Below are 27,783 nucleotides of genomic sequence, written 5' to 3' on the forward strand. Positions count from 1 at the left end.
AAAGCGCCCCTCTTCCTGCGGCTGCAGCAGTGGCAGGGCCCACGAGGGGTGCCTGGATTTTGCCTGCAGCACAGAGCACCTCTGGGGCGGTAGGGCAGGGCATGGAGGGATGTGCCAATGTGCTGCCCCCCCCCCCCCCCCCCCAAACTCTCAGTGTTTTTCCCCTGTGCCAGGTAAGCCGGAAATGCCTTGGTGTCTTTCAGGTGTGGCTGCCATGGGTCAAGGCCAAGTGCCCCCAGGGGCACAGCAGGGCCCTGCTCCCCCTGTCCCTGCTGCAGCCTGTGAGCTGTCCCCAGGGCAGGTCCCATGGGGGGGTGGGGGCTGGGTGGGGGCTGAGGCGAGGGCTTGGCCCCTCACGCCGTTGGGGCTGGTATTCGCTGAGTCGGACTGGCATTTGCTGAGTCACGCTGGCCATGGCCCAGAGGGCACAGAATAATTAACTGGAGGCTGTTCCCCAGATTAGAGGCTGAGCAGCCTGAGCTGCAGCCCTGGCAGCACTAATGCTGGGAAGTGGGAAGTGCTTAGCAGGAAAAGGCCTGGCAGGGCCCAGAGGCGGATGCCAGTGAGGAGCCCCCCTTTCCCAGTAGCAAGCAAGCGGGGAAGCCCCTGAACTGCACTTGGCACTGGGGAGGGTGGTGCCCTGGCAGCGCCCTTCTTCACTGCTGTGTGCTGGAAGAAGGGTGCTGCAGCTTTAATCGCTACCAGTAGGTTTCAGAGTGAACAAATATCTTAGTTGGCTTCAGGCTGCCTTAGTCCCTCAAGCTGGAGATCCCTCCCTGTCTTCAGGCTCCCTCCAGTCTCAAAATCTTTACAGGTGGCTGTGGCAGGGAGAGTGGGGGCCAGTGGCATGGTGGGGGTCTTTGGTGACCCGAAGTGACTGGGAGTAAGACCCCACTGGTCTCTGTGGCAGATCTGGGCTTGACCGATGTGCATGGGATCTCTGTCACCCTGTAGTGACTCTCCAGCCCTGGCATGGCCCAGGGCCTGCGGGCAGTGGGTGGATTTGGCCACCTGTGTGCACCATCCTGCGCCTTTGGAGCTGGGTGGGCATTAACTGTCCCCAAAGGAGGTCCTGTAGCCAGCAGCGCTGCTCCCGTCCAGGGCTCGCAGAGGGAAACGTGAGCAGGATGCACCCCTGAAGTCATGTCCTAAAGGCTGCAAAGACTCATCACTGGTCTAGAAAAATCCTGACCCTGGCAGGCCCCAGGCACCCACGGACAGGTGCTGGGGCAAGAGGGTAGCAGTAGGTCCATGGAGCAGCTCTGACCCCCCCTCAAAGCATGATGCCCTCTCCCTGCCCTGGTGTCTGTAGCCCTGCCATGACTTGTTCCCAGCAAGGGCTGTGCAGGAGCATGGGGCTGTGTGATGTCCAGCTCCACCAAGGCAGGACCTGCTAGGCTCTGCTCCATCCCAAGGATATTTGTTCGTTCCTGCACCACCAACCCTTCTGTGCTGAGTGGGGACCCTCAGAGAGGGCCAAAGGCCCTGTTTGCATTGCCAGAGCTGCGGGGATGGGCTTGAACCCAGTGCCAGGGCCGGGGAGGAGGACCTGTCACGGGACAGAGGCTGGCTGGCACCTTGCTCTAGGCAATGACCAGGCCAGCAGGCAGGTGCAAGGTCCTTCGTCTCCCTGGTGCATCCCCTGTGCCATTTGGGAGCAGGGTGTCTCCAGGATCTCTCTGGATCTCTCTCCTGTCTCTCCAGGATCCCCTGGGAGAGCAGGCACTGCGGGCACCTGGGCTCTTCCTGGATGTGGGAGGTGAAGGGTTGGGGTAGGAGAGTCATGGAGAGCAGACAGGGCTGTTTCCCATCCTGGGAGGAAAATGCTCCACCTGACCTGGCTTTGCAGGTCCCTTGCTGCTGGAGGATTCCCTGTCCCCTGTCTCTGCTTCTCCATGGTGTCAGAAACACTTGTGGCTACTCGTTTTTTCTCTATCGAGACTAGGTGCCCATCCGGTGCTGCGCAGGGCCCAGAGAGCTCCCAGTCCGGTGGCACGGGGCACAATGGGGCACATGTGCCCTGTGCAGGTGTGCATGCGTGCAGGGCTGGGTTAGTGTGTGCAAGGGGGTGTGTGGGGCTGGGTGTGCATGGGAGGGGGCCCGGTCCCAGCTCCTCTGCCCTGTGACACCCTGGGGGCTGCGGGGCCAGGCTGCAGGGGTGACCGTGTGGCCTCGTGCCAAGCCTGACTTGGGCACCCTGCGGGGACAGGCGACTGGTGTGGCTGGGGGTGCTCTGTGGGGCCGGCAGTTAGGGCAGGGGAGAGTGGGGAGCCGGGGTGCCCCAGGGCAGGGGGCACCACGCTGCGCGGGGGTCTCCGGCGGCCCTGGGGGGGTCCTGCGGGGCCAGGCGCTGTCCGCGGTGCTGTCACAGCGCTCTCCGTGGTGCCTGGCCTTCCTCCCCTCCGCCTCTTCCTCCTCCTCAGCTGCCTCTTCATCCACTTCCTTGTCTTCCTTCATTCCCTCTCTTCTTCTCCCCTCTTCCTCTTCCTTTATCCTCCCTTCCTTCTTACTTCATCCCCCTTCTCTTCTTTCTCTGCATCTCCCCCTCTTCCTCTTCTTCTTCCCTAGCCTTCTTCCCCTGCTCCCCTTCCTCCTCCTCCTCCTCTTCCCCAGCCTTCCTCCCGGCCTTCCTCCTCCCCCCTCCCCCCCATCCTCCTCCTCTTCCTCCCGCCGCCCTCCTCCCCCTCTCCCTCCTCTTCCTCCCCCAGCAGTGACGTCGCTGGACGTGCTGGTCGCCGACCCGGCGCAGACCCGGCTCGGGGCTCCGGCACCGGCGGGCCCGGCGCGGCGCGGCGCGGCAGGACCGTCCCGCGGGGCCGGGCGCCGCCCGGGGCCGCCCATGCGGCCGGGGGGCGATGCGGGCGGCGCGCAGCCGGCGCTAGTGCCCGCACCGGGGCCCCCCCGGGAGCATGGGCTGCATCGGCTCCAAAACCACCATCGGTGAGCGGCGCCCGGGGGGGGGGGGCGTGTGGGGCTGCCCAGCCGCCGGGGGGAGACGGAGGGCGTAGGCGGGCGGGGGGCCGTGGAGGGCCTGGGGGCCGGGGGGCGCTGTAGGGGCCGGGGGGAGGCTGGGGTGCCGCTGTGGCGGAGCTGGGGGAGGGCCTCCGGGATGGGGGGGCGGCGGATAGGGCGGTTTATGGGGCTTGGGGGGCGGACGGCTCGGGGGGGGGGGCGGAGGCGGGGAGGGAGAGCACGGCATGCTGCCATAGGGGAGCCGGGGCGGCCTAGGGTCCGGGGGGGGGGGTGATACGGGGCGTGTGCGGGCTCTGGAGGACCGGGGGTCTCTAGAGGATGAGGGGCCGCAGAGGGCGGAGGGGGTCTGGGCCTGGGGAGACTGCTGTGGGGGAGCTGGGGTGCCCTCGGGGCTGGGGAGGTGAGAGGGCAGGTGAGGCTGTATGCGGTGGGGGGGCTACAGAGGGCTTGAGGTGCCGCTATGGGGTGCATAAGGGGGTGAGGAGGGCTCTGGAGGTGCAGGGGGCTGGGAAGGGGGATATGGGGTGGGGGGTTCAGAGGCCTGGGAGGGTACAAGGGTGCTATGGGAGGCTGGGGGGCTTGGGGGGGATGGGAGGGGCTATTGGGGGCTATTGGTGTTTTGGAGGGCTGTGGGGTATCACGAGGTGCTATGGGGATGCTGCGGATGTCCTGGGGATGCAGCAGGAGGGGTGGGGGCTGTGGGGGCTACGGGTGGCTATGGGGGCTCTAGCAGCATGCTGGGGGCTGTGGTGGTGCTGGGCGCTCTGGGGGTGTTGCAGATGTGCCGGGGGTGTCCCAGGGGTGCCATAGGTAGGGATGCTGGGGTGTCGATGCGGGGTGTCACCAAGGGGTGCCTCTGCCTGCATTTGGGGGGGGTGATGCCAGCAACAGCTGCCCCAGTGGCCAGGGGCTGGCCCCAGCCGGGATCGAGGGGGGCTCTTTGCTCCAACATGTCCCACCCCACTGCCAGTTTGCATCAGCCAGGCCCAGCTCTGCGTGGTCGCGATGAGGATCCTCGGGAGATGGTTTCCCTGGCCCCCCGGGAGGGTGGCCTGGGCTGGGGGGCCGGGCACCTGGGGAGCCAGTGCAAGGCGGCAAGGGACCCCATCCTTGCTGTGGGTCCCTGGTGTGCCCCCCGTTCAGGGTGTTGGTGCCAGGCGGTTGGGCTGCTGGGGTTGGATGGTACCTGGTGCTTCTCCCCTCTGACCCTTTTGTCTCCTTTCCCTCCTACCCCAGGGACAGGGAATTTGCCGTGGGGGCGCTGGAGGTGGTGCAGCAGCAGCAGCCCACCGCGGCGTGGCCCAGTTCAGCCTCCCTCTGCACACCCGCAGCCTGGCCCAGTTCTGCACCCCAATAGCCTGGTCCAGCTGCCCCCCTCCCCAATGCTTAAAGCCCCCTCCCCTTGCTTCCCTTCTCCTCAGAGCCCTGCACCCCCACCTCAGGGACACCCCCCCCCCCGATGTGTCCCCCTCCCGACAGGCTCAGTGCCGACGCCACTGTTTTGCTGGCAGACGGTGCCACCGGCTGCTGCCAGGCCGTGCTGCCCTTCCTCTCCCCTTCCCCGGGGGCGGCAGGTCCCTGGACTCTGCTCCCCCGGCCGGGGCAGCGCAGATCCATGCCGGCATGCCAGCCAAAGCTGTCGCTCCCAGCCCGGGTCCTGTCCCCTTCCCTGGGTGCTCGCAGGGCCTGTAGAGATGCTTCTGGGATGGGCCGCGGCGCCCCTGTCCCTGCTGAAACACCCGCCTGGCCGGGAGAGGCTCCCGCTCCCTGGTGCCCGCTGGGGCCGCGCGTTCCCGCTGACACAGGTGGGAGGACTGCCCGGGCGTGAGTCACCCGCACCCTCCCCTCGCTGCGGCGCCCGCCTGCTCCGGAGGGCTCCTGGCCTCCCCGCGGCTCGGCTGGCTGCCCCTCGCGTGCTGGAGGGCGCAGGGTCCTGCAGCAGGAGAGGGCATGGAGCTGTGCGCGGTGGAAGCAGGTTGGGGCAATTTCATCCCTGCAACGAGTTGAAGGTGGGCTCAGACTGGGTGAGAAAATTGGTTATCCCAGTGCCAGGCAAAGCTGCTAGGTGCCGATGTTTGTCAGCATGAGCAGCGAGGAGGGCGATGGGGGCTGCCAAAGTCCCAGCGACAGGGCGGCGAAGGGTGGCTGCAGGGTGCTGGCGGGCGCCGCGGCAGGGAGGCCACCGCGCCGCTCAGGCTGCCCCGGCTCTTCCTGCAGTGGCCGTGGACACGACCCTGCACGTGGAGTGGAAGGAGGTGAAATCACTGCCCGCGCTGTCGCCGCTGAGCGCCGCCCGGCCGGCCCTGCTGCACCGCCTGGCGCGGCAGGCCTCCTTCGACAGCCAGGACTTCCTCGAGGTACCGCCGGCTCGGGGCTGCGGGGCTGGGGCGCTGCCTCCGCTTGCACTGGGCACCCACTGCCATGCCCTGGGGGGGGGGGGGGGGGGGGCTGCACCGGGCAGTGGGGTGCTGGGTGCAGCACCCACCCCAAGGCTGTGTGCGCCCCGGGACGCCAGGCCCTGGGCATGCCCCGATGCCTGCCGACGGGCCTCGGCTCCCACGGCCGCCCCTGCCCGGTCCTGCCAGCTCGCTGCCGGCTCCGGAGCTGCTCTGACGTCAGCTCCGAGCCGGGGCTGTATCCTGGGAGAAATCAGTCCACGGTGCCTCGTTGCCATGGCGATGCAATTTGTTGCGAGCCTCCGAGTCCCCAATCCTTTTCCCGGGGTGGCCGTGCCGAAACGAGGGGCCGCCAGTGGCTCCGGGCCCGGCCCTGCAGCTCTGCCCGGGCTGCCCGCTCGCCCCTGCCCACGAGGCCGCTGTGGGTGCTGACGCCCGGCATGTGCCCGGGCGCCCCGCGTGGCCGTGCCTGGGGAGCCGTGCCCCCGCGGGCCGCCCGCGCCTGCAGCTGTGTGCGTGGCCAGCAAGGGGGGGCACGCTCGCCGCGGGCTGCCCCAGCTTGGTACAGCGCAGGTGCACGTGCGTGTGTGAGTGTGCATGCGTGTGTTCAGCAAATGCACCCGTGTGCATGTGCACAGTGAGCGTGCACCCGTGAGGGTGCCTGGGTGTTTGCAGCGGGTGCATCTGTGGGAGTGGGTACAGTGAGTGCGGGGGTGTGTGTGTGTACAGTCAGGGGGCACAAGTGTGCATGCGTACCATGAGCACATGTGTGTGCACAGTCCGTGTGTGTGTGAATGCATAGAGGGTGTGCACGTGAGTGTATAGCCACATACCTACAGTGAGTGCACAGGTGGATATGTGAGTGTGCAGGTGTACACAACTAGTGCATGTGTGTGCAAGTGTGCTTACAGTCAGTGCATGTGCTTGTAGAGTGGAAGTGCATGCGTGTGTGCACTCGGGTGGTGAGCAGGCACACATGATGGTGTGTGTGTACTGAGAGTGTGCGCGCACGTGTGTGTGTGTGTGTGTGTGTGTGTAAGAGTGTGCACAGTGTGTGTGTAGTAGTGTCACGTGCATGTACAGTGTGAGAGTGAGTGAGTGAGTGAGTGTGTGTGTGTGTGTGTGTGTGTGTGTGTGTATACAGCTGGCAAGGTGCGCATGCACGGGCGTGCAAGCACCCGCAGCGTGTGTGCTCTGCCAGTCCGGCGTGTTGGTCTGTAGCGTGCCCGCAGGTGGCTGTGCGCGCGGGGTGTGCAGCATGCAGGTGTGTGAGGCGGGCAGAAGGGGCGCGTGTGGTGACCGCGTGTGCGCAGCGCCTGCACGTCTACCTGCAGGAGGGGAGGGAGGATGCCTACATTGTGTGCACGCACGCATCGCTACCCATTCGCACCCGTCCCGTGCGTGGGGCTGTGACCGTCCGTGCGCACGCGGCTGTGCGGCAGGCGCGCAGCGTCCCGTGGGGCAAGTGCAGAGCAGGACCGAGCCCCTGGGGGGCTCCTTGGCCATGGGCCACCCCAGCCCGCTGCTTCGCTACCCTCGCCGCCGGTGGGGAAACCGCTGTGCGGGCGGACACCGGGGCCATGACCTCCCTGCCGGCCCGGCCAGGTCCATGTTGAAGACACTGTCGAGATGCTGCCCAAGTCGCGGCGCGCGCTGACCATCCAGGAGATCGCCGCCCTGGCCCGCTCCTCGCTGCACGGTAACGGGGCTGCGGGGCGGCCGAGGAGGGAGTCGGGGCGCCCGGGTCCCGGGGACACGGGCTCCTTGGAGGGGACCTGGGGGCAGCGCGTCCCCGGCGGCACGGGGGGGACCGGGGTGGGGGTGCTGAGGCGGCGGCGCTCCAGGCATCTCGCAGGTGGTGAAGGAGCACGTGACGAAGCCGACGGCCATGGCGCAGGGCCGCGTCGCCCACCTCATCGAGTGGAAGGGCTGGTGCAAGCCCGTGGAGCCGCCCGCCGCCCTCGAGAGCGCCTTCAGCTCCTACTGCCACCTCAGCGAGGGCGAGCAGGAGGCGCGCTTCGCCGCAGGTGGGCACGGCGCCGGGCCTCCCCTGCGCCCGGCCGGCGGGGAGCGGCGACGGCGGGGCCGCCCGTGCCCACCGCCGCCGCCCTGCCCCGTGCCAGGCGTGGCGGAGCAGTTTGCCATCGCGGAGGCCAAGCTGCGCGCCTGGTCCTCGGTGGACGGGGACGACTCCAACGACGAGTCCTACGACGAGGATTTCGTGCCCTCCGTGGAAAGCTCCCAGCCGGCCGGTAAGCGGGCAGCGCGAAGGGGAGCCGAGGGAAGGGGAAGGAGCCCGGGCGGCTGATGCGCCCGCCGCGTTTGCAGCCCGGCCGCCCCGTTATGCGCTGCCCTGGCAAACCCACCCTGCCCACCACCCACTCCCATTGCATCCCCCTACCCCGTGCTGCCACCGCCGTGGGGCTGTGACCGTCCGTGCGCTGGCGACTGCCCGCATGGTCGAGCTTGGCCTTTGGGGGGGGGGTACCCATCTCGCCGCTGGCCGTGGGGCGGCCGGGGCGGGCGCAGGCTGAGGACCGGCGTGCCGGTGCCTTGCAGAGCCGCCGGGGCCGGCGCCCGCCTGCGCGCTGCTGCGTGACCTCCTGCACAGCCACTTGTGCCAGCTGAGCGTGCGGCAGGGCTCGGGCGAGCCCGAGAGCGACTCGTCGCGCACCCTGTCCCCCGAGACCCTCTGCTCCAGCCTCTGCAGCCTGGAGATGGTGTCGCCCTCCGAACTCACTGCCAAACTGCTGGGCTCCCTGGGGGGCGAGGACCTGCTGCTGCCCCAGCTGCCGCCCCCGGGCAGCCAAAGTGCCTTGCGGGGCCTGGCCCGGCTCCGGTGCCAGGACTCGCTGTACCCCGCGCCCTACGCCGAGGCCTGCCTCTCGCCCGCCGCCGACGAGGTGGTGCTGAGCGAGGACTTCCCGCTCCGCCGGAAAGTCTCCGACGTCGCCTCCTCCGGGGTGGTGTCGCTGGAGGAGGACGAGGCCGAGGAGCCGTGACGCCCCCGCCGGGCTGCCCTGCCGCCCCCCCCGGCCAGGCCATGCCGAGGCGGACCGGGCTGCGGCCCCACCTGGCCAGCCGGGCGCAGAGGAGGGAAGGGGGGGCCGCCGCCGCCGCCCCCCGCCCCGGCGCCGTTTCTGCTTGTCTCTTTTCCCTCGTCGGGTTTTTTTTTTTTTTTTTTTTTTTTTTTTGCATGAGAGCCGGGAAGGGGCCGTGGCGTTGGGGGGGGGGGGGGGGGGCAGCTTGGAAGGGCTTTCGGCGAGGAGCCTGGGAGCGGGGGGGGAGCGGGCCGAACCCAACGCCCCCACGGGCGCCTCCCCCCCCCCCCCGAGACTGACGGCGCCCGGATGCGTGGGGCTGGCTGATCGCACGCGCCCCTCGTCCCCGCTCTTGGAGCAGCCCACGCGGGGCAGACCTGCCCGCGCGCTCCCGACGCTGCGGCGCCGAGGCCGCGCGGGATCCTGCGGGGAGCGGCGGGTATCCCCCCCCCCCCCCCCCCACGGCCGGCTTTTATCGGACTGAGTTTTATACTGTGAAGGGGTGCGTGGCGGCGCGGGGGGCGCGCTGCCCGGGGCTGGCGGGTGCCGGCGCAGGCGCTGAGCCCTGGGCTGCTGTGCCCGGCCGGCGCTTCCCGTGCTTTCGTACCAGCGGGCAAGGGGCTGTGGGTGGCCACCGGGTGGGCACAGACCACCCCCCCCCCCCAAGCAGGTGGCTCGTGGCTCTTTGTGCCACCAGCAGCAGGAGCGGGGGCCCTTCCCGTGCCCGAAACCCCCCGCGGGCGAACCCCCTCCTCCCCATGCCTGGTGTTTCTCCCACGCGGGTGCTGACTAGGGGTGGGCGCCGGGCGGGCGTTTGGGGGTGGGGGGGGCAGCGGGTCCCGGTGCGTCCCCGTCCCCGCCTCGCTCACCCCCAGCAGGGAACCAAGTGCCTACACGGAGGGTCAGGGCTGCCCAGCGCCCCCCCCGCCCGCCACCGCCTGCCCCGGCTCTGCCCTCGGGGGGGGGGGTGGCAGGGTGCCCACCCCGCGCCGGGTGTCCGGGCACGGGCTGAGGGGTGCCCTCCTTCGCCGCCGCTTGCCTCCCGTCCCGCATGGCGCTCGCTCTCGCGGGGCTGCTCGCCGCCCGCGCCAGGCTCTGCATGCTGCTCCCGGGGGCCCGGGCCCTGCTCCCCACCCCCCCCACCATGCCGAGGCTGGGGGCTCCCTGCGCCCAGGCCCCCCGCACCCTCCCCTGCCCACCCAGGGGCTGCCCAGCCTTCGCTGCCCCCACACCAGCCTGTGCCAGGCACCTCCACGGCACCTGGTCCTCCTCCTTCTCCCTGCCGTGGGGTGCCAAGAGGGCCCCCCCCCCAACCCCACTGCATGGCCATGCCATGGAGGGAGGGCATGTTGGGGGGGGGGTGGGGGGTGGGGCAGGCAGGCTTGACACCTCGGTGAGGGGCTCCCTGCCACCTGGCCCAGCCATGCCCCCAGACATGCACACATATGGCTGCTCATGAACACCCACAGCCACTTTTGGGCTAGCTGGGGGGGGGGGGGGGCGGGGCGCACCGAGGCTGGTGCAGGGGTGCCATAGCCACGGCACCAGGGGAACCCCGGTGCTCTGGCCCCTTTCTGACCTGACCCACTGGGCAGCACCCGTGCCCCTCGCGCTGTGACAGGAGGGCACCCGCCCGGGGCAAGGGGAGTCCTCTGGGGCATGGGGCACCTGCTGGAGGTCGGGGGGGGGGGGGGGGCCTGCTTTTGTGTGTGTGTGTGTGTGTGTGTGTGTGTGTGTGTGTGTGTGTGTGTGTGTGTGTGTGTGCGTGTGTGTGCGTGCGTGTGCGTGCGTGTGCATGCAGGTATGCGTGTATGCACGCGCACCTTTGTGTTTACATATGTGTGCATATGTGTCTGAACACGTTTGTGTGTTGTGTTTGCAATATGTGTTGCGTATGTGCGTGCATAAGTACATTTGTGTGTGTTTGTGCATGCGTGCACCTGCATGTATGCATGTGCACACGTGTGTGTGTGTGTGTGTGTGTGTGTGTGTGTGTGTGTGTGTGTGTGTGTGTGTGTGTGCGCGCACCTGTCTGTGCATGTGTGCACATGTGTCTGTGTGCCACCGTGTGTGAGTGCAGGGGTGTGCGGGTGCACCTGTGAGCGTCTGTGTACATGCGTGTGTGTGCATGTGTGGGTGCCCGCGTGTGCATAGCCAGCAGGTGCTGGGTGCCCTGTGCCGTGGGGGGCTGTGTGGCAAGCTGCCCCAAGCCCCCTGCCCGGGGGCCGTGCCGTGGGGTGCCACGGGTGCCCGTGCCCCACACAGCCTGTCTCCGTCCCACCAGGCCTCCAATAAAGTCCGTCGTGTGAGCAGCTCGCCGGGTGCCTCTTTTGGGGGTCGGGGGCACCCTTTGCCCGGCTGGGGCAGCCCGGTGCAGGAAGGGGTCACAGGGCTGTCTGCGGTGGCATGTCCCCCTGCATGTCTCCCCCCTGCCGCCGCCTCGCAGGGTAGCGGAGAGGCCCCAGCCCTTATCTCGCATTCCTGGGCCGGGGTGGCCGTGCTGCGGCTACCGGGCTAATTATGGGCATCTGCAGGCTGCGGGCGCTGGGCCCGGCCCCCTCCCCTTCGCCGCAGCTGGGGCAGCGGGGGGCTCGCTGCCCGCCTGGCCCAGCGGCATGGCCTCGCTCAGCTCGTACCGCGCCGAGCGCATCAGCACCTACAGCCAGGGCCCGGGGGCCGGCGAGCCCCGCTTCGAGGGCGACCGGCGACACGGCCCCTTCGGCGCTCGGGCGCACGATACCTTCGGGTACCCAGGTACCGGGGGCGGGGGGGGGTGGGGGTGGGGGGCTGGTGGTCGGTTACTTGCCTTGCACAAAGGAGGGGAGGTGGGGGGGGGGGGGAAAAAAAAATCCCCTCTTTTGCACCCATTTTCCCCCTGCTCGCTGCACCCAGCTGCCCTGTCCCGAGCACGGCGTGGGGACATGCTGCTGTGCTGCTCTCGACCAGTGGCATGGACTTGGGGGGCTGTGGGGGGAGCCCCCAACTGCCCTTGTTGCACCCCACAGCTCTCCCGTGTCCCCTCAGCCCCCTGCCCTCCCCAGACCCTCTATGTCCCCCCAAGGTCCCCCAAGGCTCCCTGCTGTCCCCAGGCCAATTGTGCCCCCTCCCGTTCACCCACCCACCCAAGCCCCTTCTGCACCTCCCTGTGTCCCCAGCCCCCCCCGCCCCATCCCTCCCCACTGCCAGTGCCTCGCCCCCCCCCTCCAACCCCCAGGCCTCCCCGGATGCCCCCATGGGCTCAGGCCCCTGGTGCCCCAGACCCCTCCATGTCCTCTGCCCCCCCATTTCTCTCCCAGCACCCCCCCAGACTTTCCTGCCCCCCCCCCACTACATCCAGTACCCCACCTTCCTGGCCACCCCTGTGTCCCCAGTCCCCTGTGTCCCCAGTCCCCCTGCTGCCCCCAGGGCCCCCCCCCCAACCCAGTGCTCCCAGACCTCTGAGTGCCCCGTTACCCCCAGTTCCCCCAGCTCCCCCAGGGCCCGCTGCTTCCCAGCACTGCCGACCTCCCTGTGCCCCCCCATAGCCCCCCAGCCCCCACCTGGCAGCCCCCTCACGCAGTGCCCGCAGGGTCTCCGGGCGCCGTGTGCCCCTGCAGCCTGGGCACCTGGGTGCGGGCCCAAGGCGACACCTACCAGGTGGTGGCCGACGTCAGCCAGTTCGAGCCCCCCGACATCGTGGTGACCATGTCCAACTGCCACGTCGCCATCCAGGCCGAGAAGGTGAGCGGGCAGCCCCTGCCGGGAACGGCGTAACCGGCGGCTCCTGCCCCGTTGTGTCCCCCTGCTCAGGGCAACTGGGAGCTGCCCCTATTGGCGATGGGGTAACTGGGAACTCCTGCCCAACTGCATCCTCCGCTGGCTGTGGAGCAACTGGGAACTTCCCCTGCTGACAATGGTGCAACTGGGAGCTGCCCCTGGGATAACTGGGAATTGTTCCCTGATGTCACTGGGTAACTGGTAGCTGCCCCATGGTGCTCCACTCTGGTGCTGGGGCAACTGGGAAGTGCCCCCCCCACCAGACCTGGGGTAACTGGGAAGTGCCCCGGTGGCCACCATGCCCCTGGTGGCAGCGGGTCCTGTGCCCCACGGCGCCGGTGCTGCTTCCGCGCAGGTGGCCGAGGACGGCACCGTCTGTGACACCTTCACCCACAAGTGCCAGCTGCCCGAGGACACGGACCCGCTGTCGGCGACCTGCGCCCTGACCGAGGCGGGCACGCTGGTCATCACGGCGCCGCGCCGCGCCGGCACCGGCGCCCGCCCCGGCGAGCCCCCGCAGCCCCTCTACCGCAGCGAGGCCACGCTGTGAGCGGGCGCTGCCCCCCGCCAGCCGGCCGGGCACGGGGGTCTGCCCCGCTGCCCCACGGCCTCGTGCTCCTCCGCGTGGTCAATAAAGGCTTCTCGCCCCCCTCCTCGGTGATGCTGGCTGCGTCGCGTGTGCCGGGCGCCGTGGCCGAGCCCCCGCGTGGGCAAGGGGCCCCCGGCAGCGCTGGTGCCCCCGGCTGTGCCTGTCCCCAGCACCAGCCCCTCCGTGCCCAGGGCGCGGGGCTGCCACAGAGCTCCGGCTTGACGGCTCTCTTTATAAAGTCCTTTAATTAAATTAATATAAAAATCTCTGTATTTACACAGTGAGGGGCCCGGACCTGGGCACACAGCAGAAATGCAGGCAGACCCCCCACCCCCTTTGCAGGGGGTGGGGTGCTGGGGAGGGGTAAAACACGCTCCCCGTGGGCGCCCCCAGCCTGATGCCCCTTTGCCCCACACCACTGCCCAGGGCAGGGGGACCCTAGGGGACGGGGCACCAAGGGTGGGCTCGCAGGCATGGGGCGAGCAGCGCTGGGGGGCACTGGGCTGGCGGGTGGCAGAGGTAGAGAAGTAGGAAGCCCAGGGAGGTGGGCATAGTGGCGGTGGGGGGGGGCCTGGGCAGGCAGGGGGGCACCCCGGGCACAGCCAGCCCCCAAGCACGGGGTGCATTTCACTGGCACTGGATTGAAGGCATCCCCCGTGCGGGCGGGCATGGGGCAGGCAGGAGGGGGGCAGCCCCTGGCCCCCCACCCCGTGCCGGCGTCACCCTCGTGCCGCAGCGTGGCAGCGGGCACGCCGGCGTCCCCGGCTCACTGGCTCTTGTCCGGGGCGGCCTCGTCGGCGGGGCCGGCCTCGCGGGGCATGGGGTGGTGCTGGTGGCGGTCCCAGAGCTGGCGGATGTCGGTGGTGTCGGGCTCGCTGGCGCTGGTGGTGCTGTCGCGGAAGCTGGCGAGCGGCGGGCGCACCTTCACCCCCTTGGCCGTCAGCGAGCCCTCGATGGCCTTGCGCAGCTGCGGGCACCGGCGGGCACCGTGAGCAGGCGGCTCCGCGCAGCGCCCGCTGCCGCGGCGCCCCAGGTCTGCCTGCTCCCTGCAACGCGCCCGCCACCGTGCCGCGCTCACCTCCTTGAGCGACACCATGCCCACCAGTCGCCCGATGCTGGTGACGTACGCGTGGTCGAGGCCCAGCAGCGAGAAGATGGTGTGGGTCTGCAAGAGGGAGGGGGCTCAGCGGCCGAGGGCCACGGTGCAGGGGGCTTGGCCGGGCCACGGTGGGGACGTGGGACGGGTGCCCGGCGCGGGCGCACCTTGTGCAGCGACGTGTGCTCCACCAGCTGGAAGGGTGCGGGGTCGATCTTGGCGCTGCTGAAGTCCACGGGCTGGTCCAGCTGCTGCTCCTCCCACTCCAGCACCTGGGGGGCAGAGGCCATGGGGCAGGGTAGGGGGACAGAGTCAGGGAGTGAAGCCTCCTGCCCCCTTCCTGTGCCAGGGGGCTCCAGCGAGGGCACCTCCCCCCCCCCAACCAGGCACCCAGCACTGTGGGGGCACCAGAGTCCTTCCCTTCCATGCTCGGCACCTTTTGGGACCTCCGGGGTCCCGGTGGGGCAGGGGTGCCCAGTGGCACTGCCAGCTCCCCCGTCTCACCTCTGATGGGGTCATCTTGTCACCCAGGTCCAGATCCTCCTGCAAAAGAGGCGGCTGTGAGCAGGCCTGGCAGGGCACTGGGATGGCACGGAGCGGGCAGGGTGCAGGCATGGCGCGGGCAGGGAGCCGGCACGGAGCAGGTGGGCGCAGGCAGGGCACGGGCAGGGTGAAGGCAGAGTGTGGGCAATGTGCATGCACTCCACAGGCAGGACGTGGGTAAGGTGCAGGTAGGGCATGGGCAGGGTGTGGGCAGGGTGCAGGCAGGGTGCAGGTGGGCTGCAGGCATGGTGTGAGCAGAGTGCAAGCAGGGCATGGGCAGGGCGCAGGCAGGGTGTGGGCAAGGTGCAGGTGGGGTGCAGGCAGGGCATAGGCAGGGAGCAGGTGAGGTGCAACAGGGTGCAAGTAGGGTGCAGGCAGGGAGCAGGTGGGGTGCAGTGGGGTGCAGACGGGGTGCAGACAGGGTGTAGACAGGGAGCAGGTGGGGTGCAGCAGGGTGAAGGCAGGGTGTAGGCAGGGTGCAGGTGGGGGTGCAGCAGGGTGCAGGCAGGGAGCAGGCAGGGAGCAGGTGGGGTGGAGCAGGGTGCAAGCAGGGTGCAGGCGGGGAGCAGGCGGGGAGCAGGCCAGGTCCATGATTGGCTGAGAGGAGCCGGCCTGTGACTGGTAAAGCGGACACAGATCATGCCATGATTGGTCAAGCAGTCAAGCCAGGTTTGTGACTGCTTGAGAGAACACAGGCTGTGTCATGATTGGCTGATCAATGTGGGGCTAGTTCCACGATTGGCTGACAGGATGCAGGTCACCTTACAATTCACCAAGCAGATTTGTGACAGAGGACATAGGCTGTGTTGTGATTGGTGGAGCAGAATCGGGTCCATCAGAGATTGGCTTGCACACACAGGGCAAACATGATTGGCCAAACAGAATTGTGCCAGGCCCCTGACTGGCTGAGACAATTCAGACTGGGCTCTGATTGGCTGAAAGGAGCTGTGCCCAGCCTGTGACTGGCTGTAGCTTACCAAGATGGAAATGCGGACGTGTTTGGCCTTGCGCTGGGCTGTGCCCTGGGCCTGGCACCACGCCGGGGAGAGACAGAGGTGTCAGGGCATGGGGCAGGCGGTGGGGCCTGCAGGCAGCGACGGGCAGGGATGGGCAGGGATGGACAGGACCGGGCAGGGATGGATAGGGATGGGCAGGCAGGGATGGAGAGGACCAGGGAGGGATGGGCAGGGATGGACAGGCAGGGATGGAGAGGACCAGGGAGGGATGGGCAGGGATGGAGAGGACCAGGGAGGGATGGGCAGGACCGGGCAGGGATGGGCAGGGATGGACAGGCAGGGATGGAGAGGACCAGGGAGGGAAGGGTAGGGATGGGCAGGGTAGGGCAGGGCCGGCAGGGAGGGCACCTCACCTCGGCAGGCTCTGCAGCATTGTTGGCACAAAAGAGGCTCTTGAGGGCGATGCCTGTGTGGTCGGTGGTGCCCGCTGCAGACATGGAGAGTGCATCAGGCCCGTGGGGCACTGTCCCTAGGGGCCCTGGGGGGCCAGGTGCAGGTACGGCCCGGACTTACCTGGTGGGCTCTCCGCCAGGCTGCTGGGCACCCGCTTGAGCGCCGGCTTCAGGGGCTTGCGGGAGCCTCCACGCGTGGGGGAGAAGGACGACGCCTCAGTGCTGATCTGCGGGAGGGGGCACAATGTCAGGATGGGCAGCTGGCACCCTGGGCCACCTCCCAGCATCCGGTCCCCAACCCCCGGGCAGGGTGGCAGCACCAGGCTGGCTGCCCGAACCCTGCCAGCATCCTCACCTGGAAGCGGACACCCGCATCGGAGAGTTGGTGCCCGTCCTCGGTAGTGCCCGCCTGCTCTGCCAGCATCTTCTCCCGCAGGGCCTGGAGCCGTCGCTCACGGCTGAGCTGGTGGCTGAGCAGGGCCACCACCTGCGCCCGCTCGATGGAGCCCAGCAGGATCATGGACTCTGGCGGCAGCCAGGGGCCCATGTTGGCCTTATGCACCCTGGGCACCAAGCCACCAGCTTCTGGAAGTGGGGCTTGGATGCCTTCCCCCCGTTCCTCAGTTTCCCCAATGGCCATGCCAGAAAGCAGCCCCATGCCTACCCCAGGCAAGCAGTCATGCCACCCTCTGCCTGCCCCACTGTGCCCAGCTGTGCACATCCCAGAGGAGCCCACCCTAGGGTGGCGGTTGTGCCGTGCCCACTGTCCCCGTGTCCATGTCTCACCGGCTGACTCCACCAGTGCCAGGCTCTTCATCTTGGTACTGTGCAGGACGTGCTGCAGGTCCCGGTATTTGCAGTTGAGGGTGACATAGCGGATGTCCCGCACCATGATATCCTCCACCCGCACGTTGTATTTCCTGCCCGGGGTGACACAGTGCCCTCAGCACAGACAGGCACAGCCAAGCCACCCACCACAGCACAGCGGCCGCAGGGTCGGGAAAGGTGCCTGTGCCCAGCAGGGCCATGTCAGGGCTGGCTGGGGGTTTGGGGACATTGCTGAGGATGGCACAGGACAGGTGCAGGGGTGGCACTCACTCGTGGTGCCCCCAGCCCAGCTCAGGAAGGTAGGGCAGCTTCTTGATGCGGATGATGCTGTCGTAAAGGGAGGGCTGGAGGCTCTGGGCCACGGCATTGGCCAGGATCACGGCGATCATGACGGGCAGGATGTGGGAGATCTGCCCCGTCAGCTCAAAGACGATGACGGCCGTGGACACCGTGTGGGTGACGGCGCCCGACAGCGCGGCTGCCCCTGTGCCCGTGCGTGTCCCCGAGAGACACAGGGGCAACCCGTCAGGTCCCTGCCTGCCTACTCATGGGGCTGTCCTCCTACCCTGTCCCTGGGGGACCTTGAGGACACCCCTGAGGACCTCTGGGGACATCCCCATCCCTGGGGGATCCCCTATCGCCAGCGAGACCCCAAGCCCTGTGGACACCCCCATGCCTGTGAGATCCCCTAGCTCCAGTGACACCCGAGCCTTTGGGACCTCCTGGGAACATCCCTTGCCCTGGGGTCATCCCAATCCCTTGAGACACTGCTCCAGCCCTGTGCAAGCCCCAGAAACACTCCCCTGGGCTCTTTTGGAGCAGAGAGCGGTGCAGCGGGCACATGGTCTCCCTGTGCTGGCCTGTGGGCACAGTGCTTACCCACCACGGCGTAGCCCCCTGGCACAATGCGGTAGGTGTTGCTGTCGGTGTGGATGCCGTCCGGGAACCAGGCCGCCATGCTCTCGCCCACCAGACGCCCGAAGGCTGCCCCTGCCCACAGAAAAGGGCTCGGAGCAGGCAGGGGGTCCACAGGGCCGGGCAGGGATGCAGGGTGCCCACCGGGCTCTCCGCATGCCCAACCCAGCCTCTCCTGTACCCACATTGTGCCCCTCTTGCTGTGGGAGCTGCTAGGGGAAGGGCACCCACAGAGACCCACGGAGGAGGGCGACTCTTCCCGTGCCCAGCTCAGTGCCCCATGAATTGCAACATGGGGCCAAGGCCGATGGGCTCCCTCCTCCCGTGTGCCCAAGTGGTGGGCAACGTGCTGGGGTGGCAGGCTCTCACCGATGACAAAGACGGGCATGAAGGCTCCACAGGGCACGGGGATGGTGGTGGCCAGGGCTGACATCCAGAACTGCACAGTGGACACAGGCATGCGTTAGTTGGCACCCCGGCCCAGGCCTCCCGCCAGCTCCAGCCGTGCCCCCCAGCTAGCATCGGCGCTGCCTGCCACAGAGCAAGACATGGGCACAGCACCGTGCTGTGGGGCAGCCTGGTTCCTCCAAGGGGACACCCAGCCAGCATCTCCCTGGTGGCACCTGGGGACACCCAGCCAATGCCTCCTTTGGTGGCACCTGGGGAAACGCAGCTGGCCCTTGGGAACACCTGCAAGCACCTCTCTGATGGAAGCTGGGAACACCCAGCCAGCGCCTCCTTGATGGCACATGAGGACACCCACCAGTGCCCTGGACTGGCACATGCAGGACATACGCACCTTCATGAGGATGAAGACGATGAGGGTGACGAAGATGTTGGAGCGGGGGTGGTGCCAAGCCTCCAAGATGCCCATGTACTCAAACTCCTCACTCAGCCCCTGCTTGGCCCACGTCTGGTTGTCGAACAGTGTCACCAGGGTGTCCTTCTGGGTGAGCTGCCGAGGGGCAGGGGTGAGGCGGGGGCAGGCACTGCCTGTGCAGGGGGGCTGCTGTGCTGCCCCTTAGCCCCACGGTGGGCACAGCAGGTGCAGGGCGCTGTGGGTACCTGGCCAGCCATGAATTGTCCGAAGCCGGGTGGGAAGGTCAATGTGGAGATGAGCAGTGTCACCAGGGCAGGGAAAAGAAGGCGCCTGGCAGGGTGGCAAGAGAGTGATGCCAGTGCACCCCAACACCTGCCACCTCCCCGCTCCTACCATGCCAGGGTGATGACCACAGTCCCCAGGGCTGCCAGGGACCTACTTCTTCATGAGGAAGCGGTTGATGGTCTTCTGGCGGCGCATGAACTGCACGATCTTGCGGTTGAGGTAGACGAAAAGTGCGCCCCCGAAGCCGCTGGCGATCCTGGGCACAGGCCCGGCGTGAGCGCCTACGCCGTACCCTACCGCTGCCGAGGGGAGCCCGGCTGGAGCAGGGTCCCCGTGGCCACCAGGATGTCCTGCAGGGGAGTGGGATGGGTGCCCGTGCACGGCCGCACTCACCCGATGACGGCGAAGGCAGGCAACTCCTGCAGGTCGAAGGGGAAGTCGAGGCGGAAGCGAGTTTTAAACAGCGCTGTGATTGTCTCTGGGGGACACGACAGGGGTCAGTGGGGGTGGCAGAGACCCCCCCGCCCCGTGGTCCCCTGTGCCCATGGGCCCAAGTGGCCACCACTCTCTGCTTGCCCTGGCAGCAGCCAGCTCTGAAGAGGCAGGGCGGGCAGGGGTGCCCCACAGGTAGGCAGAAAGTACCTTCATCCTTGTTCCAGACTGCGAGGACGCGGAAGATGAAGGCGCTGAAGGTGGCAGCAAAGAAGCCACGCCAGTAGTTGCGGACGGCGAAGAAGGTAGAGGTGACCTCAATGCTGAACAGGACACCTGGCACCGGGGGAAGGACACGAGGGAGGCGGCGAAACCGAGCCAGACCCCGTGGGCACCTGGCATGCTTCCCGCCTGGAGCACCCATGCTCGTGCAAGGCCCATGAGGGGCCAGATGGCCGCACAGGCACGCTGGCTGGTGGTGAAGGGCTTCCCAGGGATCCTTGGCAAAGCACATGGCCAGTTCCCCAGCTATCTGCAACGGGCACTGGACAGCAGAAGACGGCGCGAGCAAGATGGCAGTGCAGGGATGTGAGCAGTGGCAGGGGGCAAGAGGCAGATGGTGTTGGGGTGGGGGGGCACACACACGCACACGGAGAGATGGATGGACGGCCGGGGCAGCTCAGCACGCAGAGGGCAAGGAAAGAGTTAGACATGTCACCAACCTACGGGCAGGGCTCAGTGGGGCCGGAGCAGGGAGCTCCCTGGAGCGCAGCATGGCAGGGGGAGAGGACAAGACAAGATGTTACACCTCGAGGAGGATGGTGCCCGCTCCTCCCTTCCTCCTCCCCGCAGGCACCCCTGTCTGCAGCGGCGCTGCCCTCTCCAGCACCAACCGGGGCCTCCAAGGGCCCTACCCCTGCCTGGTGGTGCCCGCGGGGGTCTCCAGGCAGGGAGACCTGGTTTCTTCTCCAGGGAGGCCCAGGTGCCTGGGCAGGATGGGCATGGGGGGCTGCGCCAGCCCCCGGGACAGGGGCTGGGGGGCACCGTGGGCTGCCTTACCTCCGATGGGGGCGGCGAAGCAGCAGCCGACACCGACGGCACAGGCGGCCGCCAGCATTTCGATGTTCCTCGCCTCGTTCTGCGGGCGGAGGGGCAGGGGGTGAGCGGGGACTGCCCCCCACGGCCCTGCCGGGGGGCACAGCTGGACCCACTGTCTCCCTGGTGGCCCGGTGCCCGCTCACCTCGTAGATGCCACCGAAGAGCGAGAGGAAGCGGCTGAGCAGCGTCGCGCACATGCTGGCGATGTGGACGAAGGGGCCCTGCAGGGACAGTGCCGGGGCCGTGAGGCTGGGGTGCCCCCGTGTCGCCGTGCCCCGACACCCACCCCAGCCCCGGGCCTGGCCCTCACCTCCTTGCCCAGGGGCATGCCGCTGCCCAGGGCGCACGTCAGCCCGATCACCTTGGCCACGAAGGTCTTGAGGGTGAGGTACTCCTTCAGCACGACACCCCGCAGGATGGTCTTCATCTCGGGGATCCCCGAGCCTGGTGCCGCAGGGACAGCCCTGACCCAGCAGCCACCACCCATGGCCATGGGGGACCCCGATGCACAGCTACAGGAATACCCCCAGGACCCCCACACTGTTGCATTGAGACCCCCCAGAGACAGCTTTCCACACTGCAGCTGAGGGGGACGCCTGGGGTCATCCCCATAGCCCCATAGAGGCCCCCCCCAACCCATAGCACTGGGAGCCCCAGCCCACGGACCCAGGGAGACCCTCAGGAGACCAGCCCATAGCCCTTGGAAGACCCCCCCAGGACTCCCAACCCCATAGTGCAGGAGGACACCCTGGCAGCTCCCATCGCAAGGACATCTCTGGGACAGCCCAGCTGCAGGGGTGTCTGCAGTGCCCTACCCACAGCCTGGGGCGCAAGGATCTGGGTGAAGCCAGCCGAGAAGGTGATGAGCACGGTGGGGTAGGTGACCCAGGCCAGGTACTGCAGCAGCACGTTGGTGTCCAGACCTCCGTACATCCACTTCTGGGCTGCAGGCACAGTGAGCGATGCAAGTCACGGGTGGCAAGGGGCACGGCATGGCCCTGCGGCCCCAAGCACCAGGCACAGGTGCTCCCCACTGCTCCCCAGGCGCCGTGCCTCGTGCCTGAAGCTACGCCATCATCCTTGGGAGCCCCAGGGCCTGCTGGTGGCCGCTCACCTTGGAGGCAGGTGGCGATGGCGAAGTCCATGGCCCAGCTCACCAGCGCCATGACCAGCCCCAGGAGGATGAGGAAGATCCAGTCCTCACCCACCTTCGAGATGAGGAACTGCTGGCACTGCACAGCGCACACTGCAGGCACAAGGGCAGGCTCAGGGCCGGGGCGAGGGGCCAGGCGCCCCGGGGATGGGCACAGGCTCTCCTCTCCCCACGCTACCCCAGGGCATTGCTGGCAGGGACAGCACGGCCACACGCCTCCGCGCGAGCACGCAGAGCACAAGCGCTCACAACTAGACACGCACAGCTGCACACCTCCTGCACAGGCATGCACACACGCACAAGCTACCCTGCGCACAACCCACACCCCGGCACCGTCACCCTCCCCCCCGCAAGATGTGCAGCTACAAGCAACCACGCACAGACAACAGCGTGCACACTCACGCATGGAGTGCAGACGACTGAGAGCATGCTGCGCACAGCCGGGCAAGACCAGGCACACGCGCTGCTAGCACACACGCAGCCCATGCAGCCGTGCACGCACACGTATGTGCACGGTCACGCGTGCCACCACAACACAGGCTTACATGCAACCACAACCTCACACGCGCTGTACACACAGCCCCACACAGTCGCATGCACTCACACGATCCTACAAGCACTGCGCCCCTGGCACGGCCCCAGGCAGAGGGGCCGGGGCCCCCTCTCCCTGCAGCGTGCCCAGCTATTTTGGGCCATTGTGTCCCCGGTGCCCGGCGGGCAGGCAGCATTGTCCTCGGCACCAGCGTCCCATGACAGCAGGAGAAACCCTACCCGCGGTGGGCGGCGAGGCGGGCAGCGGTGCCCTGTCCTGCCTGAGGCCGGGCACGCTCGGCACACATCCCGCCCGCAACCCTTACCGCGGCAGGGCGCGCAGCGGCCCCGGCTGTACTCGAGCAGCTCCGAGGGGCGCCGGGGCCGCCCGCCGCCGCCGTCCCAGCGCTCCTGCTGCAGCCGCAGCCGGGCCGCCTCGTCCTTGGCGAAGGTGCCCAGGTCCTGCGTGTAGCGCCCATACATCTGGCGGGAGAGGGAGGGGGCGCGGGAGTCAGGGCGGGCAGGGACGTGCCGTGCTGGCTGCGACCCGCCCCCGTCCCCTCCGCCAGCACCCACGCGCCCTGTCCCAACCCCATCCGGACCTGTGCCCTGAGGAGCACCCAGCTGAACGGGGAGGATGTGCCAGGCTATAAGTGGGGAAACTGAGGCAGGGCAACCAGGTGTGCCGGACCCGGGCGTCCCAGCCTCCAGCACGGGCATCCCCATGCCAGGGATGCAGAGGAAGAAGCTGGGAGGTGCCAGGCGAGGGGCGTTTTGCCGTCGCCTCCCAAGGGGGCACCCAGGGAGGCCCGTCTCCGTGCCCAGGCAGGAAGAGGCCAGGCAGATAACACAGCACTGGGATCAATGGCAATTGTGCTGCGTTCGCCCCGCTGGTACCAGTCCCCGGCCCTGCCCAGGTGCTCCAGACATGAGGCTGGGCTGGTGGCGGGTAGGGAAGAGCTCCGGGTGGCAGCAGCATGGCAAGCGTGGCCCTGGAGATTCACTGAGGGCTAATATCGTGGTTGTGCTCCTGCTTCATCCATCGTGGGGAGGTGTCTGGGTTTGTCTCCCCTTGGCAGCATTGGAAAAGCAGCTGGGATCCCCTCCCCCCCCCCAGGGGGAAACATGTTCTACACGCCTTATGTGAACCGAGCTGGCTGGTCTTGGCTAGCAGTGGGGAGGCACGAGGGCAGCGGGGGGCACAGCAGCCTGGGGGCACCCCTGGCAGCCCCCGTGCAAGGGGCAGCTTTGTCCTCCTCCTCCTCCGTCCCTCCTGCCTGGCAGCAGCACGCGGCCTGGCCCCGGCAGCGGGGCGGCCCTGGCACTGCCCCCTGCCCCGCCTGGGAGCTCTTTGTGCCCGTCCTCGCTGCCGGGCCCGCGTGGGGCGGGCGCGGAGCCGGGGGCATTTGTCCTGCGCTGCCGGGCACTGCCAAGGACTCGGTTGCTTGGTTTCCGCCTCGCTCTCCCCCTGGGCCCGACTTGAATGCCAAGTGCCAGCGGTTCGCCCGGCACAAAGGGAGGTTTCAGGGCCCGCGGGGGCACCTGCCAGGGCTCCCACGTCGGGCCGACGTGAGCCCCATGCCAACGGCCTGCCCACCCGCCACGCCGCGCTGGCACGGCACGTGGCCACCGAGCCCCGGCCGGGGGCAAACGCGGCCCTCCCCGCACAGCCCAGTGAAGGGGCAGCGTGACGGGCGGGCATCGCGCTTGGCACACCGGCAAAGCCGCCCTGCCTGCCCGCATGCTTGCCCCGGACGCCTGGGTCCCGTTCACGCTCCTGCCCACCTGCAGGTGAAAGGCAGGACCGCCGGCGCTGCCCCTCTGCACCGACACGTGCCGGGCTCCCCACGGTGCCCTGGGGGACAGCGTGACAGTGGCACTGCATGGGGCATGGGGCGTTTCTGCCCCGCATGCCTCCAGCCCAGGTCTCTGGCAAGCAGCAGAAAGCAGCCAGACGGGCGCCGAGTGGATTCTCTGCTGTCTAATACCAGGGTTGAGTTCAGCCGTGGGCGGGAGGGTGGCGGGGGGGACACATTCATTTCCACTGCTCACCCTCCTGGTACAGATTTTCCCCCAAACTCCTGCCCAGCATCGGCTCGCTGGGCCCTCGACCCCACGGGAATGTGCCGAGGGGAAGGAGCCAGAGGCCTCCTCGGGGGGCCGGATTCAGCATCGCCTGCCGGAGAGGACCCCGGCGCCGCACGGGGCCTGCCCCGGCCTGGCGTTCAAAGGCTCCCTTCGGGCAAAGCTTGTTTCCTCTGGAAGAACAACCGGCCCCGCACCCCGGGGAGAGCTGTCGCCGTGCCAAACGCCCGCCTCGCTCCGGCCTCGCCGCCTGCCCGGCCCCCAGCCAGCCCGAGCTCGGATGAAGGGGACCCCCAGGCCTAATCCCCCCGGCCTGGCACCGTGCCCGCCGCATGAGGCCATGCCATCACCTCGGAAGGTGCTGGGCACAGGGCCCTCTGTGTTTTGGGGTCCTTGGCAGGTCCCCCCCATACAGCTGCAAAGAGCCTAGCCCGGTTCGGGGGGGAGCGTTGTCCACCCCCTGCCCTACCCTGTCCCCTATCCATGCCCAGTGCCAGCTGCCCACGTTTGCCAGGGCAAAGCCGAGGGCAGGCTGGGAGACAAGGGGGCACTGGCAACGCAGAGCCCCCCCTCTGGCACAGCCTGGCCCGGCTGGGACCCTCGCCACACAGACGGCCGGGGGTCCTGGTGGCACAGCCTGGCAACATCCCTGCCGCCAGCGCTACCCCACCGCTTTCGGATCCCTGCCTGCCGCAGGGCCTCGGGGGCCAGGGGATGCGGCAACCAGGGCAGGACGCCCACAGCATCCCCGGCATCCTGCCCTCCGCGCCCCACTGACGGCCCACCCCGGGGCTGGGCAGCCCCCGGCGCGGTGCCCACAGCCCTGGCACAGCCGCGGCGAGGGCCAGCGGTGGGTTCTCTCCTTCCTCCTCCTCCTCCTCCTCCTCCCGCTCGGGTTATTTTTCCACAAAGGCCTTTTCAAACACAAACAGCCCCGGGACTCCAGCCTCCGCCGCGAAGCAGCTGAACAATCACAGTGCCGGGCGGGCAGGGAGCGGGCACAGGGGGAGGCTTGGCAGGGGGCACCCGGGGACACGGGCACAGGCGAGTGCCAGGATTTCAGGCCCCGGCACGACCCCTGCCGCAGCCCCCCAAGCTGTGCCAGCCTATGGCACCTGCTGCACCGAAAGCCGTCCCGCTCTCCGGCGTATAGTGCTGGCGTTCGGCCCCACAGCGTCTCCGTGCCACCCTGTCCCCGGGCCGGGTCTGGCGGGGGGACCGAGCTTGCCTGGCATGGGTCTCACCCCGTGCCCCCTCCCGCCCCGATCTGGGTGGGGAGGAGGACCGAGGTCCCTGTTCCCACGCCAGCCCTTGGAGCCAGCCGTGGGCATGCAGGGAGGATGCACCAGCGGTGCCGGCCAAGCTGTGCCCCCCAACCACGATCCTGGGGGGCTCCTTAGAGTGGGGGGGGGCCGGGGGGAGCGGGATGCCCCAGCCTGGCAGCCCTGCGCGCTGGTGGAGCCGGGAGCCGCCGGGCAGACGGAGAGGCTGGGGGATCTGTGTCACGCCGCCTGTCTCAGCCGGGCTCTAATCGCCCTGAGCGGCTCCACCGCAAACAAGGGCAGTTTGTGAAGCTTAATCTCTCCCCCCCCGGGAGGCCCTTTGCTCCCCGCCGCGGCCGCCTGGCATGAGGGGGGCACAGGGACCGGCAGGGCTGCTGCGGCCCTGGGCACCCTTGCCGCGGCCAGCAGGTTTCTCCCGCGCAGGAGGGCAGAGGAGGCCGGCGCCAGCGGGGGACCTGTGGGCACGGGGCAGCGAGGGAGGCACGAGGGCTCTCCCCGGGGCTGGCAGGCTCAAGCCAGCCCATGCCAGGCTCCGGCTGGATCCAAACCCTCCTGGCAGGTGCTGGAAGGAGCCGGTGCCGGCTCAAACTCACTGAGAAGGGCTGGGCAGCCCCCCTGCCTGGCATGTACCCCGGCACCTCCCCGGAGCCAGGTGTGAGGCTTTGGGAAAGGTGCCCGTGCCCAACTTCACCCCGGCTGGCATCTGTGCCCCCTGCGGGGTGAGCTTCCCCGCTCACCTGGGGCCTGAGCCCCAGGTGGCCCCAGAGGCCACGGGGATGGGCATCCTGGGGCACCCACGGAGCGGGTGCTGCCCTGCCTGGAGGAAGGGAGGGCAAAGTCTGCCTGCACCCCACAGGGCTGCCCCGATGCCAGCATGTGCTCTGCCCTCCGCCCTGCCTGCAGACTCCTCTGGCCCCATGAGGCCCGGCTGTGCCACCCTCTGTGCCAATCCCCCAGCGGACGCAGCACCGTGGGCAGTTTGGCGCAGGGCTGGGGGAGCAGGAAAGAGACACCCCCTTCCCCATGGCTCCCACTGAACGATGCCCCCGTCCTGCTGCTGACGCCCCCGCGCTGGCCCCCGGCTCAGCCCTGCCTGCCGAGGAGACGCCCCGAGGCCCGATAAGATCACGGAGACGCCGCGCACAATCGGCTTTCTCAGCCAGCGGCTCTCCCACAGCCATGCAACACCCACGAGCAAAGGCGCTCGGGTGGCACAGGGTGGCCACTGAACGAGACCCCGGACGTCGGCCTTGGGCACTTGGAAAGACAAGCCAAGGGTGCCCACGCTAGCCCCTCGCAGCCCAGTGCGGCAGTGGGGAGGAAGGGCTCGTGCCATGCGCAGCGGGGACCCCCAAAGCTGCCCAGCACCCACGTGCCAGGCTGGCAGGACACCTGGGGTGCCACGTCCCGCTGGCAGCAACCGGCTCAGGCTCTCTGCAGACCCAGGCAGCCGCAGGCAGGGGTGTCTGGCGGTCATTCGCTTTCCCCCTTCCCCGCATCCTTCCTTCCCCCTCTCCCCAACTTTTCTGCCCCTGCTCGTCTGCAGGCCTTTGCCAGGGCAAAGTACCCGTTTGCTGAGACACGCTAGGCACTGGCCCAAGCAGAGGCCAGGGAAAAGCACCTTTGCCCGGGATGCCGGAGGGCCGCGGGCAGCGGAAGGGGCTGAGCCGCCTGCGCTGCCACGGGGCGGCGCGGGCGCCAGGGCAGAAGGCTGCCCCGGTCAGCGGGCACCCCCGCTTGGCAGCACCGGGGCAGCAGGGAGGCCTCGTGCGGGACCGAGTCGTAAACACGGGGCTAAGGTTGAAGGCGGGGAAGATATGCTATCTCTGGGGCAGAGGGCTGGGGCTGGGCGCAGCGCGGTGGGGCAAGGGGTGCCTGAGCGGTGCAGGGCAGAGGGGCGCCTCTGGGAGACTCCACAAGGGTCCATTGGGGCAGGAAACATCCCCCGGGGCTGGGGGCTTCCCTGGGGGGGGGGGGAACGAGGGTGTGAGCATGCACAAAATCCTGCCAAGGGCAGCAGGGGCGTTGGACGGGTTCCCCCGCGGCTGGGGGCTGCGGGGCGGCCCAGCGGGGTGGCACCGAGCATCCCTGCCCGCTGCACCCCAGAGGTGCCCCTGCTGCCGGCAGCAGACGGGGGCAGCAGGGGCCGAGGGGGGCTGCTGCCTCCCCCTGCCCGACGGGGCGCGGCGGAGGGGGCAGGGGCACAGCCAGGCGCTGGCGCCGGCCTGGGGCAGGCGCGCCGGGGCCGCCGGCTCTGCCGCTGAGCGGGGCACCTTGCACGGACGGGGGGGTCGCGCCGTGCCAGCCCCCCAGCGCCCCTCTGCCGCCAGTGCGCCCCCGGGGGGGGGGGTCCGGCCCGGCCCGGCCGCACTCACCAGCGTCTGCTCATACTGCAGCGCCCGCTGCGCCGCGCTCTCCGAGGCCATGGTGCCGGTGCCGCCGCCGGTGCCGCCGCCGGTGCCGCTGCCCGTGGCCCTGCCGGTGCCGGTGCCCCGCCGGCGGCTCCGCCCGGGCGTGCGGGGCGGGCCCGGGGCACTGCCCGGGGGAGGGA

General features: G+C 68.8%; 3 protein-coding genes across 6 annotated transcripts; 2 read left to right on the forward strand and 1 right to left on the reverse strand.

Annotated features, from left to right (window-relative positions):
• Window positions 1-2,827: 2,827 nt before the first annotated feature.
• Window positions 2,828-8,503, forward strand: FAM131A (family with sequence similarity 131 member A). 2 transcript variants are annotated; one of them, XM_068954751.1, is made up of 6 exons: window positions 2,828-2,940; window positions 5,191-5,330; window positions 6,975-7,068; window positions 7,214-7,396; window positions 7,493-7,621; window positions 7,929-8,503. In XM_068954751.1, the coding sequence occupies exons 1-6, from the start codon at window positions 2,910-2,912 to the stop codon at window positions 8,369-8,371; spliced, it is 1,020 nt and encodes a 339-aa protein (XP_068810852.1). In that variant the 5' UTR covers window positions 2,828-2,909; the 3' UTR covers window positions 8,372-8,503. The 2 variants fall into 2 exon arrangements, with proteins under 2 accessions (XP_068810852.1, XP_068810851.1); XM_068954750.1 differs by lacking the exon at window positions 2,828-2,940 and having other exon boundaries at window positions 4,945-5,330.
• Window positions 8,504-8,611: 108 nt separating this feature from the next.
• On the forward strand, window positions 8,612-12,989 carry LOC138068182 (heat shock protein beta-7-like). The gene is made up of 3 exons (XM_068954449.1): window positions 8,612-11,164; window positions 11,979-12,130; window positions 12,522-12,989. The coding sequence occupies exons 1-3, from the start codon at window positions 11,026-11,028 to the stop codon at window positions 12,714-12,716; spliced, it is 486 nt and encodes a 161-aa protein (XP_068810550.1). The 5' UTR covers window positions 8,612-11,025; the 3' UTR covers window positions 12,717-12,989.
• Window positions 12,982-27,744, reverse strand: CLCN2 (chloride voltage-gated channel 2). Of its 3 annotated transcripts, XM_068954448.1 has the most exons (24): window positions 27,608-27,744; window positions 22,191-22,347; window positions 21,295-21,426; window positions 20,996-21,124; window positions 20,491-20,624; window positions 20,324-20,401; window positions 20,142-20,220; window positions 19,293-19,418; window positions 19,044-19,128; window positions 18,805-18,906; window positions 18,611-18,695; window positions 18,345-18,500; window positions 17,915-17,984; window positions 17,510-17,620; window positions 16,901-17,114; window positions 16,589-16,722; window positions 16,158-16,327; window positions 15,924-16,029; window positions 15,764-15,837; window positions 15,372-15,422; window positions 14,356-14,394; window positions 14,019-14,123; window positions 13,834-13,920; window positions 12,982-13,722 (listed from the first exon to the last, which is right to left on the reverse strand). In XM_068954448.1, exons 1-24 carry the CDS (start codon window positions 27,656-27,658, stop codon window positions 13,522-13,524), a joined length of 2,676 nt encoding a protein of 891 aa, XP_068810549.1. In that variant the 5' UTR covers window positions 27,659-27,744; the 3' UTR covers window positions 12,982-13,521. The 3 variants fall into 3 exon arrangements, with proteins under 3 accessions (XP_068810549.1, XP_068810547.1, XP_068810548.1); XM_068954446.1 differs by having other exon boundaries at window positions 18,805-19,069; XM_068954447.1 differs by lacking the exon at window positions 15,372-15,422 and having other exon boundaries at window positions 18,805-19,069.
• Between the last annotated feature and the right edge of the window lie 39 nt (window positions 27,745-27,783).

The sequence above is a fragment of the Struthio camelus genome, chromosome 9 (genome assembly GCF_040807025.1).
Source record: "Struthio camelus isolate bStrCam1 chromosome 9, bStrCam1.hap1, whole genome shotgun sequence".
Classification (NCBI taxonomy): domain Eukaryota; kingdom Metazoa; phylum Chordata; class Aves; order Struthioniformes; family Struthionidae; genus Struthio; species Struthio camelus.